This window comes from Xiphias gladius, chromosome 20, assembly GCF_016859285.1.
Source record: "Xiphias gladius isolate SHS-SW01 ecotype Sanya breed wild chromosome 20, ASM1685928v1, whole genome shotgun sequence".
Taxonomy (NCBI): Eukaryota; Metazoa; Chordata; class Actinopteri; order Istiophoriformes; family Xiphiidae; genus Xiphias; species Xiphias gladius.
In genome coordinates, this window is record NC_053419.1 from 6,820,555 (window position 1) to 6,839,611 (window position 19,057).

Consider the following 19,057-nt stretch of genomic DNA (forward strand, 5'->3'; position numbering starts at 1 on the left):
AATAAAGTAAAAGCAACCCACGAGAACACACTTTAAGTTATACTTTTTGTATTTATTGTGCAACATTGTTATTTTATAATGTGGCTATGGTGTGTAACAAAATCGTGCAACATTCTCTGCACCCAACTTTTAATGTGTGAGACATTAAATTAAAAAAGTGATATGACTATGATGATATGTGTTCTGCAGCTGTACATTTTCACAACTCTGTACAGCTTCCCATACAATGTGTTTGTTCAGTCCATTGTCAAACTATGAGTACACCATGGTGCAGAAAGCTTTACTTTTAAAGGGAAAGAGAGAAGCAGAAGTGATTGGCCATTGCTGTTAGCAGCTGCTAAACAAACCCGCTTATACAAAACGATATGTTCATAGATGCTCCCTATAGATTCCTCCCAATCCCACCACTGTTTCCATGCACACCTGCAGGGTGTGACGTCCCTGCAACTTCCAAAATACCAAAAATGTGTGCTTACGAACAGAGAGAGAGAAAGAGCGAGAGCACATTGTTTCTGTTCATTTACAAAATTAACCAAAACAGGAGGGAAACATTCTTGCTGTACTGGCCAGTTGGGTCTTCCTGCAGAGCAGACGAAGCCAGACCAATATAGGACAGAAGCCAATGCAAGGCCTTAGCCAGTATTCATACCGTCTAATTGGCAGAGAGGGCAGCCAATTCAGACAGCCAGTCTACAGGACTCTGAGTTAGCTGACGAACTCTTCCTCTTTGTCTTTCTCTCTTTATCAATTTCACACTGTTGTCTCCTTTTCTGGCCCTTTCCCCTCTGGCCTCCCTCCATTCTTTTTTGTGGGAGTAAGGAGAGTGACAGGCCTAGGAAGGAACAGCACCAGTGAAGCTAGGGAGAGCAGGAGGCAGTCTGTCTCATTTATTTTATGCTCCCTTGCACTATCCACAGCCAAGATGGCAAGTGATTAAATTTGTAAACTGGATCTGTACATTATAGCATCTCTTCAGAGTGAAATTATTACTGTAACAATCATTCATAGAAGTATGCAGATTTATAAGTTGACATACAATGTCCTGTCAGTCCCTGAGCCAAACATCCATCCATCCGTTTCCTGCGGCTTATCAGGGTCCGGGTTACCGTGGCAGCAGGTTGAGCAAGGGAGCCCTTATGTCCCTCTCCCTGGCCATGGCCTCCAGTTCTTCCTGGGGGGAGTCCGAGGCGTTCCCAGGTCAGGATGTATTTGCAATCCTTCCAGCATGCTGTGGGCCTGACCGGCGGTCTCCTCCCACCTTGATGTGAGGCATCTAAATCAGATGCCCAAACCACTCCTTGCAACTGACTCCTTTCAGTGCAGAGGAAGATATACTCAGAGCTCTTTTCTCTTTGAGAATGAGCTACGTTGCAAAAGAAAATAATTTCTTGAAGTCATTACCCATAGTTGATGGTTTAGGGTTTGAACCTAGATTGATCGGTAAATAAAGAGCGGTTCCAGAATCCTTCGGGGGCAACTTTGGGAAAAAGCTACCAAGCAAGACAGGAAGACTGGGGCTTTCTACTGGAGCCAGGCCGAAGAGGGGGGCTCGAAGCATCTGGTGGCCGGGCCTATATCCAAGGGGCCCAGGTGGTTTCAGCCCAAAGAGACAACACTGGGACACGGCCTTGAGGACCAACTACTTGCCAAACTGGATGTAAGGGTCGAGAGTGTTGCCAATTTGGGCTAAAGATTCTACACAAAATAAATTAAATCTAGTGTCTGTTCTCTCTAAAGCTGTCTTAACCTTCGTTCACCATTTTCCCTCAATGCCCTTGACTCTTAACCATAACCAGACAGACAAGTGTTATGGTCGCTTCATATCAGCTTTTATCAAATGTTCGGCCATGGCCAATTTTTCTCTGCCAACAAGTTTATTGGCTGTCAATGGCAGCTGACTTTACCTGGTTGGTCATTATTGCAAAAAATGATTTTTTTTATCTTTGAGTGACTAGCAGATTGTGTAGTACCGTATTAAATATGGTCAGGCTGTGTGTTGGTATTAGCTGATACTTGATACCAGATGACAAGTCTTTATATTCCTACTTTGTCTGTGACAAAGTAGGAATATAAAACATAGTGCACAAGGTGAAAGTTGGAGAGAGCATCATTTGTAAGGCTTACCTGGTGACCGTGTGCTGGCCCGTGTTAGCGAGCGTTCTCTCGACTTGTAGGGGTATCGCAGTGTGGTATCTAACAACTTGAAGCTTTCTTTCAGTGAATGGGACTGATAGTACTCCACCAGCTCCTGTAATATTGAACAGTACAGAAGGATTAAAAAATGCAAATATTTGTTTCCTTTTTTCCTCTTTTCACACTGAAAAACCAGGTTCTGCTGGTATTTTTGAATGGGCACTAGTTAATATGACTTACCAAAAGACTCTCAAACTTCTTGGCCTCAGTGATGTGAATCCAGCTGTCTTTTTCAATTACTTTGATGTGTTTTACTTCATCATTGAATCTGTCAGATCAAACAACACAGTAACTACAGAGAAATCAAAAAAAGAGGAAAACAGTTTTTGATTGTTAAAGATTAAATCTTTCTTACTCTCATGTCCCCTTGGGGTAATGTGTTCAGCTGCTCAAAATTGTCTATATCAAATATTTTGTTGTATAGCTGAAGGACTAATAAACCAAAATGAAGTAATTTTGACAAGTTATGTTTGACTATGGACTTGTTTACTTCTTCATGTAAATATTGGTCTCTACAGCCCCTTTGTACCTGTCTCCAAAACTTGAAGACACGTGCAAAAGCACTTCCTCTTCCAATACATCACTATGAAACAGCTCCAGTAAGAACTCATAAAAGATTTCCCTTTTGGATACATTCTCTCAGAGGGAATGCAAACAAAAAACAGGATTAAAACACAGCAATTACTGTGTGGTAATTAGCCGGAGCTATAAGATGCACTGAAAAAGCTGACTGGGGCACCCTTTGAGAAGTTTTATTTCCCATGAGATATGGATAAAAACCTTCCCTTGAGAGTTCCTTCTCCTGCAAGATGTGAAACACTTACTTGATGCTGATGGCGAACCTCTCTGCCTCGGCTGTCCTCTCTCTGATAAGGTAAGTCCCACTGCTGTGGGATTTTAAGAGGTTGTCAGCCTGCTGACGCTCCATGTTCCCTGCAAACCTACAGAAGAGTAGAGAATAAATGTAGTGACCTCCAAATACAAAGTTATATAATCAAATGACACGGTACAGGCTTTACAAATCCTTGACATCAAACGGTTGTGTTTGGGGTCAGTTTGCCTTAAATTTGAACTACTGCATGAAGATAACATTAACAGATCTTAACTAATTATAGAATAGTGACCTTGGGGTAATGGAAGTATATAATATACAGGGCCTTAACGATATGAGGATGAAATACTCTTAAGTCCACAACCTTCTGAAGTTAAGGATCTTACCAAGGATATCCATAGTAGTCGGCTTCCCTTGAGGACTGCCGGCTAGATAATGACTGGAATGGCTGTAACAAATAACAGACGCCGCACATTAAAAGAACTATGGTACAGAGGTAGATATTTTCTTTTTATGTCCCTCAAAGGTTGTTAAGTGTACACTAAAGAGAAAAAGCAGGGATCTGGTAAGCCCTCAGAACTCACACATACAGTAATGATTCGCTATCTACTGTACATGTATACAGGGAACTCACCTTTGGGTCCAAACAAGGCTTTACACATGAACTGGGGAAGAAACCATTCTTTTGTGTCTGTATCAGCTTTCCCTGGAAGATAAAGGCAGGGAAGGTTTATTTGTATGGCACTGAAAGAATTCAAAATGTTTTACACAAGGGAAACAAATGCATTACAAGAAAAACACGCTGAAAAGTAAACTAAATTTTGATATCAATTTAAGTATTGGAAGTAAATGTAAAGCTTCAGTGTAGTTACAGTGCAGTAATAAGTGGTCACCACATTTAAAAGAAAAAAAGTTCAGTTGAGAAACTTAATCACAGGTACATACACAGGAAGAACTAAAACAGAAGTAAGCCCATACATTTATTGCAAAAATAATATTGTAAAACAGCAGTTTATATAAATAAGTCATATACAGTGTATAGCATGTGTACAGTTTAATGTATATAATTAGAAAATTTGCAACTTTGCCACCCACTAGTGGTAGTATCAGACAACACTGTGGTAACAGAATGCACCAGTATTTAATCTGGACTGTCTTATTTTACTACAAAGAACTTTTGCAAGTTAAAAAAAAAACTGAAAAATCATATAATCATATACCGGCCCTAACGCATACACATGGCATACATGATACATCAAATTACAAAAAAATGCTAGGTGTTGCACCTACAATGAAGTGAACGCATCTGTCATGTTCACCTGTCGAAGGATAACTTTACAGAAACGCCTTCACTGTCCGCTACCTGAAGCCATCGATTTTAAGCTAAACACACTCTTTGACAGTGCATGGAGGGATTAACCCGTCATGCTGTAGAGGGATAACTTAAGAGCTGAGTTTGGGTTAACGACTAAGATGCCCTCAGTCAAGCTGTTAGTGTACGTGAGTCAGGGATTCAGATTCCGAGTACGGTAAGCGTGACAGTGCGCTGGTGTTTATTTGTTTGTTTTTGTTTTTTTTGATTCAATTTCAGAATCAGAAGTTCCAAAAGTTTACTACCCAAACATGCTGGCAAATACAGTAACAAGGAATTTGACTCAAGTTCTACAGTAGGATAACTAATCATCTTCCTGTTAGATGGTCTGGCAGTCTAACATTCATAGCACGTAACTGTAATATCCCTGGTTCGAATCTCGCTGGGGACGTTGGTTACATCTTATATCTCCATGTTTCCTGTCTAAAAATCAAACAATGTTTATCTGTGTCCTGCACTTCTTAAGAGGCTAATCATTTCAAGTTGAACTAAAAAACTCAAATTCAGAACATTCCTGCAAATTTATGTTCCTCAGAATGAAGGTGTTTATCACAATGAATGAGGATGTTCAGCATAATTGAGATAATCAATGGTTCAGTAATGTCAGTTTCACACTGACACTCATATTTTACTGTCATGTGTGAATGGAAGATTTGATGCGGGCCTAACGCTACTTGATTTTTTGTATGATAGAGTTTAACTGGTAAAAGATCACATTTGTAGCTCAAATTCATGGATAGATGGTACCATACATGGTAACTCCATACATTTCCTCCACTACTTGATGTAGAAACTTTTCCCGCCTCCTTCTGTCTCCTATAAGTATGCATGATCCAGACCATAGCTTTACCATGCAATGCATACGCATTCTTCTTCTTCTTTTTTTTTTTTTTAAAAAGGAAGATGTTCACGTTATCTGATGTCAACTTGTGTCTACATCAGGTAAAAGCCTGATGTGGTTTAATTGTATAAGTTGAAATCATCTTGAAAAGCACCTGTTGACTTACAGACCCTGGGTGATGATCCATTATTTTTAGTGCAGTTTTGGCTATGTTCTAGAGTGCACTGGATTAAGGGAATAATTTAGTTCAACAGCTGTGCCGACAGTAAGATAAGAAGATAGATACCAACCTCATGTCCGTATACTAAATATAAGATGCAGGGAGTTATCTTAGCTTAGCATAAAGAATGGAAACAGGGGGAGACAGCTAGTTAGGCTCTTCTTAAAGGTAAAAAAATATCCATTTGTCAGCACCTCTCTAGCTCAGTAATTAACACGTTATATCTCATGTATTTAATCCCTACAAAAACCCTAGCAACAATTTGTTGTTTAACGTGGGGTTAGGAGCCAGACTATTTCACTTTTCAGATATGACCTGTTAATTAGTGAGCTTTAGACTGGTAGGCCAACTTTGTTACCAGCACTTTAATCACATAGTCAAGTAATCAATGTACTGGAGTACAGAGCAAACATCAACTGTCTAAATAAGGATATTCCTAATTTACATGTCCATATGGTCTCAGATAGAAGTGACTGAGGGCTATACCTCCCACCACGTGGTGTCCGGATCCCCCTTCAGGAGCTCGATAAAATCCCCTGTTTGAAAGCAGAGCGGCGTCTTCCCCGGAGGTGCTGGTGTGCCGTGGTAGTTCCTCACTGCCACCATCTTGGGACCTGGAAGCACCACCAAGGATTTAAAGTGATATTTGAATAGAGTAAGTGGGAGGAACTGTTGATGACAAGATTAAAAGAAGGACTTTTTTTTCTGTATGTCAGCCTAAAAAAAACAAAACTTTTCTATAAACTTGCATATTTACAAGTGAAGAGAGATTACTGTTTGAAAATCAGAACTTCAATACCAAGAACCATGTGATCTTTGTCAGTGTGTCTAACTTGGCCAGTTTGTGATGCTTTGTACTAGATTATATCAAGGGAGAAAAGAGGCTAAGATCGAATGCTAAGTCTTAGTTTCTCTGGACAGACTCTTGCTCACTGTAGTTTGGATTTCCCTCTTTGGAAACTTTATGATTTCAGCTCATAAGGCAGGACTGTTTCTGCATAAAACGTCTTGCCCACAATATTACCATAACATCCTGGGTCCAAATCTGGTCCAAGATCTTTATCGCCTGGTATCCCTTTCTTTGTCCAGAAAAGGCCAGAAATGACAAAGAAAATCTTACCAAGAGCAACTATAACTGTAATCTTAAACTTCATCTCGTGCTCTCCAGACTGAGCACTGTGCATTGATGAATTCAAGCTACAGCAGACCGATTCTTTTATCCTTCTTAAGTCAAAAGGTCTTCAAGTCTTCAAATAATATTTTAAGTATATAGTATCTGTATATATTTGCTTTGCCACATACTTTATATGGCTTATAATGTTGATGTGGTTCATATGCAGTAGCTCTATCCACTAGATGGCAGTAGAGAGCTTTGGTGTTCAATAGCAGCCTACGGTAAAACACAACTTGTCACATGAAAGCTGACAGAATATCCACCTTCAGCTGAGTGTTAGATGGCAGGAAGTGCTCTTACCTGATGACACTCCTGGTTCCTACAACGAAATAAAGGAAACAAATACATGGTCATCAAGTTACCAAAACAGTTACCTAACACAAATCTTACTTGTATCCTGTAATTACACAGACAAAGACTCTGCGAGGGAAAGAGCAATTAGAGGTTGACTAATGGAGGATGTACTCACCAAGTCATGGGGATCTGTAACAAAATCCAAAAGATAGTGACACTGTTAGAGAGGATTCACAATTCACACCAGAGCCGGCTACCATTACTGATTAGGGATGAGCTAAAAGAGCTAAAAGCAACATTTGACAATAATATTTCTTATAATGTGTTTCAATGTGTGTCCCATTTTTTCAACAACAGACTTTTTTGGTCTTGTGAATATCTGGATCACTTTACCTCTTTCCACTGTTTTAGTCACATCACTAATTGTATGATCTGATCATGATGCGCCACAAGTAGACACTGCTTCATTTTAAAGGGTTATGAGCCAAAAAGATTAGGGACAGCTGGTGTAAACAACTGGTGCTCTATCTGTTGAAAAGGCTGCAATGTATGGAATGACCCTCAGGTACGCTGCGGTTTCCTCTTTGGTAACAAACCCACTGACACAATGAAGTAGTCCCACCACCCCAGAGGAAATCTTCAGAACCCATCCCCCTCTTTTTCTAAAGTAGCTAAAGATAAAGTGGCTTACGAGCAAAACATGGTTAGCAGCAGGTTAATAATTGTGGGCAGAATGAAATTGAAGCTCTTATTATTAATTTGGTCAAAAAAAAGCAAAAAAAATTTACATGTACCCCAATCTCACAATGTCAGACACATGAATGATGTATTTCACACAACAACGATGAACAATTTTAATCTAAACATTGCACAATACAAGCCCTCAAAACGTTAAAATGAGTCTTATAATCTACTGGAAGATAAAGGAAACACCTACTGATTTTACAGATGGTGATGACTTCCAGACACTCTTTGTGTGCTCCTGTTCCACAGCGAGAGCAGTAGTAGCCCTGATAGAAGATGCCCCTTCAGGACACACACACACAGAAACACAGAAACACAGAAACACAGAAACACACACACACACACACACACACACACACACACACACACACACACACACACACACACACACAGTAACGCAAACAGGAAATGTCTCAGACACGAATTAAGTTCTTGTAAGTACAACCCACAAGGGGACCTGCTGCTACTTGATATGATTCTGTGATTGTGGTTACACATTCTCCATCATTTCCATTCTGTGATCCTTTAAAATCACAAGATCAACTCTATTTAAGACCCTGTACTGCAGAACTGTATTTTTTACAGATACTGTAACAATGCATGCATCACACACACTGCCATGTTCAATAGTAGGTGCCATAAATCACGATGAGATCCACCGGTGCTGGAGCCGTAATTAGCATCAGGGAGTGAGAACGCTGGTCCCTGCCTCCACTGGCTCGCTGAATTTAGGTCAGTCAAGCCATGAAATTTGTGGGTCAATACACAGTGTGGAGTTTAGTCGGCCGACTGTAATAGAGGTGAAAGTGGTGATTGAGTGACATGGGTTATCCCTGCTGAAGTTGGGCAGCACTCTCACGCTGTGTCCCCGAGGCCACAGCGTGAGAGTGCTGGAAAGGGGAATCTTTAAAAATATCATCTGTCAGCCTCAGTCACACTTTCTAGAATATTTTCCAAAGATTGCTTTAACACCAATGAGGGGCTTTGTGAGTTGAAAAACATCCTTCTGTGATTTAAGTCTGTTTTTTTGTTGTTCACCAAATGTGGCTGAGTTTCTCTTCAGTTTGGCATTTCAATTTTTTTTGCTCTTGAAAAACATAAATGCTACTACAATGTACAATACTCTATTACAGTTCACTCTTGACCTGGGAAACTGCTGTTAATACAATCTCTGCTCAAGGCCCAATTACTTGCTTGTTTGGGAGCTTTCAACTAGATGACATGGTTGTCAGTTTGACCAGCTACAGTTCCGTGACACTATAATATACAGTGTAACAATAAGATAATATAACACTTTGAGTGCATAACAAGCACTTAGGCCGTTGACACGCTGATTTGTTGCTGTTAATGCAGCTGTGCTGTACTAAAAAGTTTGACATTTTGGAAAGCACATGTATTTGCTTTCTTGCTGAGTTAGATGTGAAGACTGATGCCACTGACAAAACCCACCTGCCGGCACCTCTAAAGATCAGTGATTTACACATTACACCTCGTTTGTTTAATTTGCAGCTTGAGAGGTGAGCTGGTTTCTTACTGTTGAATAGAGCAAGCCTAGCTGTTTGCCCTTGTTCCCAGTCTTTATGCAAAGCTAGGCTCTACAGCTGCTGGCTGTATCTTCATATTTAGCGTACAGACATGAGAGTGGTATCATCTTCTCATCGAGTGTTTTTACATTCTGGTATTGCTATGTTTCATTTAAGTGAATGACCTGACTGTTTCTTCCACCACTGCATTAAACATGGATGCAGTATCTTTGTATCAGTTTTACATAATGTGTGTCAACGTGTACAAAATATCTTGTGTCCACATAAGAGTGTGCAGATGGTGAAAAAGCCACTGACAAAGAAATGTACTACTATTTACTAGTTACTACTGAGTACTGCTGTATACTTGATAGTTCTTGTGCAGTCACTTTTCATCCATTATACATCATAGGATGTCATGCACATCAGCACCAGAGTTGCAGAGTCGTTACCTCAAGAGCATCTTGCAGGCTCGACAGTTGGTGTTCTTATCAAACGTGTGCATCTGGAAGTTATGCTGATTGGCTGTGGCTCTCTCTGGCTTGATGTTGGACCTGGATGAAAGGATTACAAGAATAAATAATTCTGAATTAAATAAACTGATTTGACAAGTAACATTTCGTTTGGCATGACATAGCTTGATTTTTCTTGTGTTTACTTGACTGAAATAGCCAAAAACAGACATTCCTGGTATTTTAGGTAAGTTACTGTATCGTCATTCAAATTTCACAATCTTATATATATTTATTAATGGAAGATTTTATTCGTGTCGCCATGCCTACCATGTAATTATACTCACATGGCCATTTCAAACTGCTCCATCCACTTCCTCTTTGTCTCCTCAGTTTTACAAAAGAACTGGAAGCCCTGCTTCCCTTGCAGATGGATCAGGTAGAAACCGTAAGACCACTGGGGAGAAAAAGTGAGTGAAAAACAGATGGCAGAATGTGTGGATGGCAATGGCAGACAGAGATAGGGAAAGAAACTTGTGATGCCAGCATTTTCAAATAAATATATGCAAAAACAGCATATAGAGTATGTCGTCTGTAGGCATTTATGGTAACATTTAATTCAGAATTAAACGATGCTCCACATGCTTTTGCGATGCATTTGACAAAAAGCTGGAGAGCCAGTCACGGAGCTGGTGGGTGCATGTGCAATTACGGCAAAAACACCACTGCCAAAAATACGCCACTATGACAAGATGAGTTAAATAAAGGGGTCACTTGAGCTTACCATTTTTCCACTTGACTGGTAAGCATGCAAAAAGAAAGACACCAGAGAAAGACCCAGTTACACATACAAACATGGAGAGACACATGCAGATTCAAAACAAAAAGCAATGTTAGACCGGTAGCGCAACGCACTGCAGTACAATTTCATGAATCCTAAATGACCTCCATTGCATTTACATGATCTTTCAAGCATGGGCAAGCACAATGCATATCTGACACATCAATGCATTACCCATAAATTCCATATCTGAAATTAGCATCAACAAGCTGCTTCAGCTCAAGGGCAACATTTGTAATGATTACACAGGATGTTTCAACACCTGGATTAGCGAGCCTGCCTTTAGAAAATCTCACTGCATGAGAAATTGTTCTGCTCTTTGTCTTTTTAAACCGAAAGGATGATTTTCTTACCTTTTTCATGTCTCTGTTGTTCATGGGGTCGTCCGACATTTTATATGACTGCAGCTCAATAATCTCTTTGAGCTCGTAGCTATACCCTTTCCTCTTGCAGACAATGACCACTTTATCAAACAGGAATATATACCTGGAGACACACGCACACACGTTGACTGATAAGTGGGTGGTGCGAATATGTCAAAGAACATGTTTTTTTCTGAAGAGTTCGGACTCACCGGTCCTGTTTTGTTCGGTTGACGATGGAGCACACCTTTAGCTCTCCGTCTATCTTTGGCCTCCCGTACTCCTCCAATTTCACCTGCTGCTTAGGTCACAAAGGCAGACTGAATGTCAATCCACTGCATACTATAACTTCTAAATTTATCGGGAAACCATAAATAATTTAGCTACACATCTGAATTTCAGAGAGATACAAATAGATATGTTATGAATGGTATGAATGGAATCTATAGCACATGTACAAGTCCAAAATTAACCCACTGACTTTGCACCTCGGTAGGAAACATCAGAAAAAACGAGGTGAGGGAGAGTAATGAGAGAAAGGAGAAAATGGTGACAGAAGACAAGGATAGAGTAAATGAAAAATGAAAGTGTTGTTAGAAATATAATGGTAAGTGAACATCCGTTTGGAATCGCATAACTTCTCATTTCTGTTCTGCAGGACTAAATGATTTATTGGGGACATTCTTATAGCAGAGAATCATGACAGGTGGAAGCCAGATGATCCAAAGCGATCTCAGCAGAGGAGAGAAAATGTGGACATTTTCAAGAATGGGAGACTGCTCTGTGACGCTCAGTGACTAATCGCTCTGACAAACTTTATATTCCAGCCTGACAATGACATTAGTGCTGGTTCTACTGTTAGTTTTTATACACAAAAAACTGACTTCTATAAAGATGTCAGATCTAGCAATATAAGCTACTATGGAAGCCAGAAAACTGGATTATGAACGATGGCAAATAACAAAACAGTAACAAAAAATGTATTCATTTTATTTTATTACTGAGTTGTAATAAGACAGTTCATAATGCAAAAACACCTGAAAATGTGGTTTCAGATTTCATATATTTACCACAACATTAAAAGCAACCTGAAACACCAACACCACTCTCATATCTGTCCATTAAATATGAAGCTACAGCCAGCAGCCATTAGCTTAACTTAGGTCCAGAGGGACAGAGGGAAATGGCTTGCCTGGCTCTGTGCAAAGTGCCAGGCACAGTCACTTTCTGAAGTTACTGCTCACAACAGTTTGCGATACTTACAAGATTTTCTATAGAACTTTGGAATTCGCTGATTTTCTTCAGTGTCTCATTGTCCCTCTTGACCTCGTTGATGTACATGGCCAGGTCCTGAGAGAGCGAGACAAACGTTCTTTCAGCCCTCATTGGAAAGTCTTTCTGACAGCTGTCATATCATGCTAGATTTGCGACACTTTGCGTGTAGCTGTATGAAGCAGCTTACACAGCTTTGGCTTCGAGCACTACAGCGTTATTATGTAATATTTTTTTTAGAGCGCACCCATGAACGTACACACATATAAACACATATGCAACACAGACCTGCATAGCTTCCAGTGCCTCCTTGAGCTGTTGTCTCTCTGGTCGGTCAGTTGAGTGACTTAAAAGTTCCTGTGGAGGGACATTATTATCATTATTATTATTGTTGTTGTTGTTTTCGTCATTAATGTTTTTATTATTATTATTAAATATAGGTGTTGTTTTAAACTTTGAAGTTATATTTAAAAAAAAAAAAAATCAAGACAAAATCTATTTCTACGTCTGAAACATAATATCTGAACAAACCCACATCATACTTTACTGAAATATATTATGGAAACATATAGTAATAAGAGGGGTTTATTGTGAGAGATATTTAGATGCTCTTTACTGTGATTATGAATGTGACACTGATGTGGCTGAGAATAAGTTGCGGTTGGGCACAATCAACAGCAACACGCATAAGAATAAAAGACAAGGGGAAGCCAGAGAGACTGCTAACAAGCCTCCAGGTCTGACTGTTCTTTATGGTAACAAGATAATGGCAAACGCGGGGTCCCCTCGCAAATTATACTGTCCTCCTCGTAGCCAATCAATGACAAATATGTTACATCGTTTTGATCTGTGATAGCTTGCCTCCTGTCTCCTCCACAGGCTTATTGGAGAGGTTTATAAAAAGTAAAGTCATGGTGAGATACAGCCTGCTTTGTGGAGGAAAAAAAAAAACAAAACAAAAAAACCCCCAAATCTTATCAAACCTTTTATCGTTTAATACAGAAAAAATAGATTCTGTCAGCTCTCCAGCACTGTCTAAAAAATCATATCTGACACATGAATAAACAAACACCAGCGAAGTTCAGCCCGGCTCTGGTAATGTCTTTTGAGTTTTGTCTGACAAGTTACACAAGATGGAAAATGCAAGCAAACAGAAAGAACCAACTTTCATAATAACAAATATTCAGTGGAAGAATGTTTTATTGTTACCAGACAGTTACTGAAATTTCCATACACAGTAAATGCTTAGACTACATAGGGCATCTTGGCAGAGCCATGCATGAACACTCATATTTTGAATCTCATATTTGATGCCAGATCTAAAAATATTCCAAATGAACTCAAGTTGTGCTTTACTTTGCTGTTAGCTCGGACTCACATCCTCAGGCTTGTGACAGCCACAGCAGTACGTAGAATAAAATTTCAACCTGCTTTTTAAGTTACATTTGTTGGTGTGAAATTTTGTCCGTCTTTTTCCGAATTGGAACGCACAATAGACCTTTTTAACGGCAGACATTTTGACAAAGCAAGTAATGCACAGACAAGACTTCAGGACAATGCGCAAAACCAGTGCTTTGGGAATGCAAAATCTAAAAGGAATGCAACTATTATTAATGGTATTTGTGACATGTGTGCTTTTCCCGCTATGACGAATCGGAATGTCTTCTGTTGCACTTTCACCTGCTAGCAATGAGCTTCCCTGGGTGGAAAGTACTGCCATTGACCTGCTGACTCCGCAGACCTTTTTCAAAATCCTGGTCTGTTAGTTTTGCACAAGCAGGACCGCTATTTCCGGAAAGCAGCAACACACTGCTGCACAGCACATTCACTCAACTTCAGATGAAGACACGATCGCGGCTTCTTAAAAACATTGTAAATTCATCAAATATACACGCCCTGCTTGAGGAGGATTACTTCTGAGATGACTGTGCTGAATTCACTCTACTTAAAGTGCAGCTACAGCACATAAAAAATGAAGAGAGCAGAGTATCCACACCATGACCACATAGGCACTACTTTGATGATATCTATACACCATCAACTGAAGATGTACCCCTGGGCATGACTGGACACACACAGACACACAGACACACAGACACACACTCACACACACTCACACACACTCACACACACACACACACACACACACACACACACACACACACACACACACACACACACACACACACACACACACACACGCATATGCACTCTTGTACTCCTTTGTGAAGACATTGACCTAATGCCTTCCCTAGCCCTTTAGCCTAACCTAAACCTAGTTTTTACCTGAACCTAAACCAAGTCTTCACCCTCAAACAGCCCTCCGAAGTTGTGAGGACCGGCCAAAATGTCCTCACTCCATAAGGTATATACAATAAGTCAAACTGGTCTTCACAAAGATAGAAGTACAAATACACACAGCATGCACGCATACACGTGCGAACACACACACACACACACACACACACACACACACACACACACACACACACACACACACACACACACACACACACACACACACAGGACTTGTCAGTCTGACATGCCCCCAAGGCCACAGCATAAAGCAATGTTTTACTGCAAAGCTGGGGGAAGCAGTGAAATGGGGTGGATTTAATCTGATTAGTTCACGGTTGATTTGACTTCAGTGCCTTGCCGAGACTCCTGCAGGGGTTCGATTCAAGCTAATAGAGAAGTCGTAGCATTCTCTTTACGCGGACCTACAATCACCTGACGCAAACACTCGCCCCCATCTCCGTCCATTATGCATCGCATCATAAACTCATATGCTCATCCATAATTGAGATGCGAAGTCAATTAATCATGGGGAATATTACAGTGTCCAGTTTGTTTACACATGAACACCAGGAGGGGGGCTGCAGGGAGAAACGTTGACTGGGATGTGAGTGGTCAGACATTCTGCTTAAATACATTTGCATGTTAGGAAAATAGGCATCAGTGCAAGGCTGCAATTACTGATTACAGAGACCGATAGCTTATTATTTCGAACAGTTAAAAAAAAAACCCCAAAGTGATTGGGCTTATGATGGTATGAGATGGACAAAAGATGCAACTCCACATATTTGAGAAGCAGAAATCCTACGAATGGCATTTTTATTTGATATATGACTCAAAATGAATAATTAGTCATCAAAGTTATCAACTTATCAATCAATCAACTGACTCATTAATTAATAATTCAGTACTAGATCAGTTGCAATGATAGTGGACGTACAGTATACTATTTTAAAAGTGAAGTAACTAAAAACTCCCAAAATCATTTCAATCTTCTAAAATGAGATATACTGTACAACAAATTACAGCAAATTGTCTGCCAAAAGAAATTAAATTATTTAACAAAAGTTTCACAAAAGGTTTTTTTTTTTTTTACCTTGAACTTCAAATATGATTTGTTATTAACATGTACTGTCTTAACACGTAACTGCCAAGGTGCCAAGGACAGTGATATAGTTCTACTGAGAATCACTTGCACAAACTAACCTTTGATTAAATTACTTTTTGTTGCCATCTGTAATTCCTGCATACATATTCGAACCAGAAGGCAGAGCAACAATAACGGAAACAACAAATGAAAAGACTTTAAATCTGAACCAAAGCAGTGCAAAGGTAGACACATAGGCAAGTTGTGCTAATTTGTATGCCAAGTATCAGTTTGTGTTACCACAGTCTTGTTTATGGTTACAAAGTGTAAGTAACAGTTTCCAGAAGGGCCAAATAGTCAGTGTCCAAACAGCTGGTGGAGTGCTTACAAAAACAACAAACACAATTTCATGTGGCGAGGTCAAACGTCTGGAAAAGAATGAGAGCACTGGCCAGAACCAGAAGAACAACTGTCACCAGTCAAAGCTCACTGACAGGAAAAGACAGACTCCTTTGAGGATAGTTGTTAAGCACTGGCCGAAATTACAGTGAACCCTCACCTCTGTGACTCAAACTGCAGAAACTGTTTGTGTCCAGATCCAGCAAATACAAATTAATAACCAGTGGTATGGAGCACAAATCCTTAATATTTGCGTGTAAATAAGGTTTTAGGTTTTGTTTAGTTCTTAAACTTTCCTTAATTTGGAAATCTTTACGTGTGAAAAAAGCCTACCAGTGCCTTTAACCCACAAGGCTTGGCGCCAAGTGTTTAACTTGTTGGAAAAGGCATTTAAAGGCCTAACTAACTAAAGGAACTAACGCAATCTTCTGAACAGTTTTGGTTACTTCACAGGAGAGATTTTTGTTTGTGTTTACTCGATTCTCTTCACACTAGCTTTCCATCCACATTTAGTGCAAAGTTTAATCAAATTTCAAGAAAAATGGCAAGATAAAATGCAAATTAATGCACATTTCCATCCACTTCCATTATGCAAATATTAGGGGTTGGTTTGTCAAGATAAGCAGCTGATGGTGCTAACTGTCCAGTCTGGGTAACACACCAGAAGCAGGGGCCGCAATAAGATGACATGATTAAAAGAGCACCAGTCAAACCCTGACACTTTGAAGAACATATAAAACATGATGGACATATGATGTTTGTTTCATGTATTAAATGAGGGAAGGCTACGGTCTCCTTATCGCTCCACACAGATCTAATGTTTTTGTATGTTTTGATTTGTTAAGTACGTTTCCATTGCATTGTGTCTCATTTTCCTTTTATCAATAGAGCAACCTTTCCACCTCAGACAAGCGTAAAACATTTTTTTGAGATATTCTGAGATTTTTTTAGAATTTTTCAATGTTTCCACTCGGGTTTTTTTTTAATGAACCAATTAAAAATGCGCATAAAAACAGGTAGATGGAAACATATTTAGAGGTATGAAGTGGTTGGAACTCAGTTGGAAAAGGTCATGTCCCATATTTCCATGCAGCGATCGGGATTTAGCAACATTTAAATCAGAATCTAATGGCAGTTAGTGGGGCATTGGCCTATGTTGCCAGGCCACTGTCAATCAATTCTGATCAAACTACACCAACACATTTCCTGATGAAGCATATTATCTTACGTTTTGGGTCATAACAATTAATTAATAAGGCATCTCTGTTATTCAGTGATGCATATTTACTTTAATAGAGAAAGACAAGATTTGAAACAAAGTTCTGAGAGGCTTTAAAAATTAATCTGAAGCTAATAAGAGGCTTTAGCAGACTGAGTTAGCCAAATCGAGAGGATATTTTCCACGCTGCTGTCTTTTTAGTACAAAAGTTCCTTCTGAGTTACTGTCCCTCCACTGCAACCCAACAAAGAAACATTGTCTTTGGAAACACAAAAAGGGATTTTCATAACAAGACTGTAACTTTGAAGATTAGAATACATTTTTGCAATTAAGAAGGACTATGGAATTTTGTCCCTCATCCTTTTAAAGTGCAATAGGGATCTTTTAATGGCCAGAATGATTGCTGTAGTCATTCCTGCTGTAATCAAAACCTGTTTCAATGTTCATATGGGTACGTGACTATTGTTTTAAGACAGACTTGACTTGTTGACTATGATTTGTTGCATCATAGCTATCTAGGTAGGTTTTCTTCTTTAAACACCCACGTCTGTTGATGGAACTCTCCATCACATGCTATGTTTGTCAAACATTATGCTCTGAAAGGTCTATATATTTACCTAAAACTGTTACCTTAAAGGAAGTGCAGTAGTCTATGAAACCATGGATGAAACTAGACAGTCATTACTTTATCAATAAAGCGCTGAAAATGCTACTCCTGGCTATACTTTGGAGCTATAGGGTGAAGGTGAAGTGGATACTGCTGCAGGAATGGTTTGAGAAGTTTCTATGGACATTTCAGTACAGTACATAGTAACACCTGTGAATCCAAGCTGTCTACAGCTGCCATCCTTGATAAAGGATAAAGAAGCAAGCTTTCAGACAAAGGTTTTAGCTCTACCTTTCAAGGCTACAGTGAGTGAATGTTTGATATTTAAAAGCAGGAAAGTGTAGGGTATATTTCCTTCTGCTTCATTCCTAAAAATGATGAAGACGTCCTTTCTTTGAAACCTGTCCGTTCAAGCATTCAAAGATGGACTGAATCTGCTCTGAAGACAAATGATGGTCCTACTCCAAACTAGATGCTATACTTGATATGTTAGGTGTTTCCTTTATTTGTATTGCCGGTCTTGCGGTAATGAGACGCCTCCTACCTTCAGCAGTAGGTGATACTTTAGCACCCTCTGCATGGGAACCACCAGAAGATCCTGCAGCTTGAATTTCCCTTCCTGTACTTTCATAGTACATTCCTGTAGATCAACGACACAAGCAGTAGGGCAATTATTACACATTGCATAATACAGCATGGTGTGTTTCCTGCTAACAAGCATTCATTCATTGCTTAATAACTCATTGTGTCTCGCTGGATTGCTGCTGTTGCTTCCACACATTCACGCGGCATTCCATTAACAACAACGACGCCGGTTTATTCTTCCAGGGCACAAATGCTCTGGTCGTGCCAGCCATTTGCAAAACAATTACTCTGCATGCTGACTGAGAAATTCCTCTGACTAATGTATACATTTCCATTACCTCTGAATGGCTCCATAAGAAACTCTTTTGTTAGTATCATCCTGTAAGGTTCCCTAACAGTAGTTTGTTTAGGGGTTTCTTTATTCAGTTTCTATAACTGTGCAGTAACAAGGACAGCTTATCCCTCTTTAAAAACAAGGTTTTTAGTGTACGAAGACAGGAAGAAGCTTTTCTATTTTAAGAGAGTGTTAACTGCCCGTGCTGTAATCATTTTTTTTTTTCCAACAGTCTCCCAGAGTTGTTTCTCTGGCCATGTTAACTACTGATGTTCTTTAACCCCACTATTACAGGAGGGTGTAACAGCATTCTGCTTTCATAAATTTGGATTCTTAGGTTTAGAGAAGGTCAGAGAATAATAGCTGCACACAAAGAGGGAGCTCTTGCAACAGAAAGGGACTCTGAATATC

General features: G+C 39.6%; 1 protein-coding gene across 9 annotated transcripts in view; it reads right to left on the reverse strand.

Moving 5' to 3' along the window:
- Positions 1–19,057, reverse strand: part of vav2 (vav 2 guanine nucleotide exchange factor) — a 197,300-nt gene that overhangs the window by 5,100 nt on the left and 173,143 nt on the right. For 3 of the 9 annotated variants that reach the window (XM_040157771.1, XM_040157767.1, XM_040157765.1), the window contains exons 10-26: positions 18,272–18,367; positions 12,409–12,477; positions 12,112–12,198; positions 11,061–11,149; positions 10,840–10,972; positions 10,430–10,444; positions 9,993–10,102; positions 9,646–9,747; positions 7,864–7,952; positions 7,102–7,115; positions 6,933–6,951; positions 5,945–6,072; positions 3,660–3,731; positions 3,412–3,473; positions 3,018–3,134; positions 2,374–2,461; positions 2,125–2,248 (exon numbers count right to left, since the gene is read on the reverse strand). In XM_040157771.1, coding sequence (XP_040013705.1) covers positions 2,125–2,248; positions 2,374–2,461; positions 3,018–3,134; positions 3,412–3,473; positions 3,660–3,731; positions 5,945–6,072; positions 6,933–6,951; positions 7,102–7,115; positions 7,864–7,952; positions 9,646–9,747; positions 9,993–10,102; positions 10,430–10,444; positions 10,840–10,972; positions 11,061–11,149; positions 12,112–12,198; positions 12,409–12,477; positions 18,272–18,367 — 1,414 coding nt within the window. The remainder of the gene's footprint in view (positions 1–2,124; positions 2,249–2,373; positions 2,462–3,017; positions 3,135–3,411; positions 3,474–3,659; positions 3,732–5,944; positions 6,073–6,932; positions 6,952–7,101; positions 7,116–7,863; positions 7,953–9,645; positions 9,748–9,992; positions 10,103–10,429; positions 10,445–10,839; positions 10,973–11,060; positions 11,150–12,111; positions 12,199–12,408; positions 12,478–18,271; positions 18,368–19,057) is intronic. The other 6 variants (XM_040157774.1, XM_040157772.1, XM_040157770.1 and 3 more) reach the window with 3 other exon arrangements.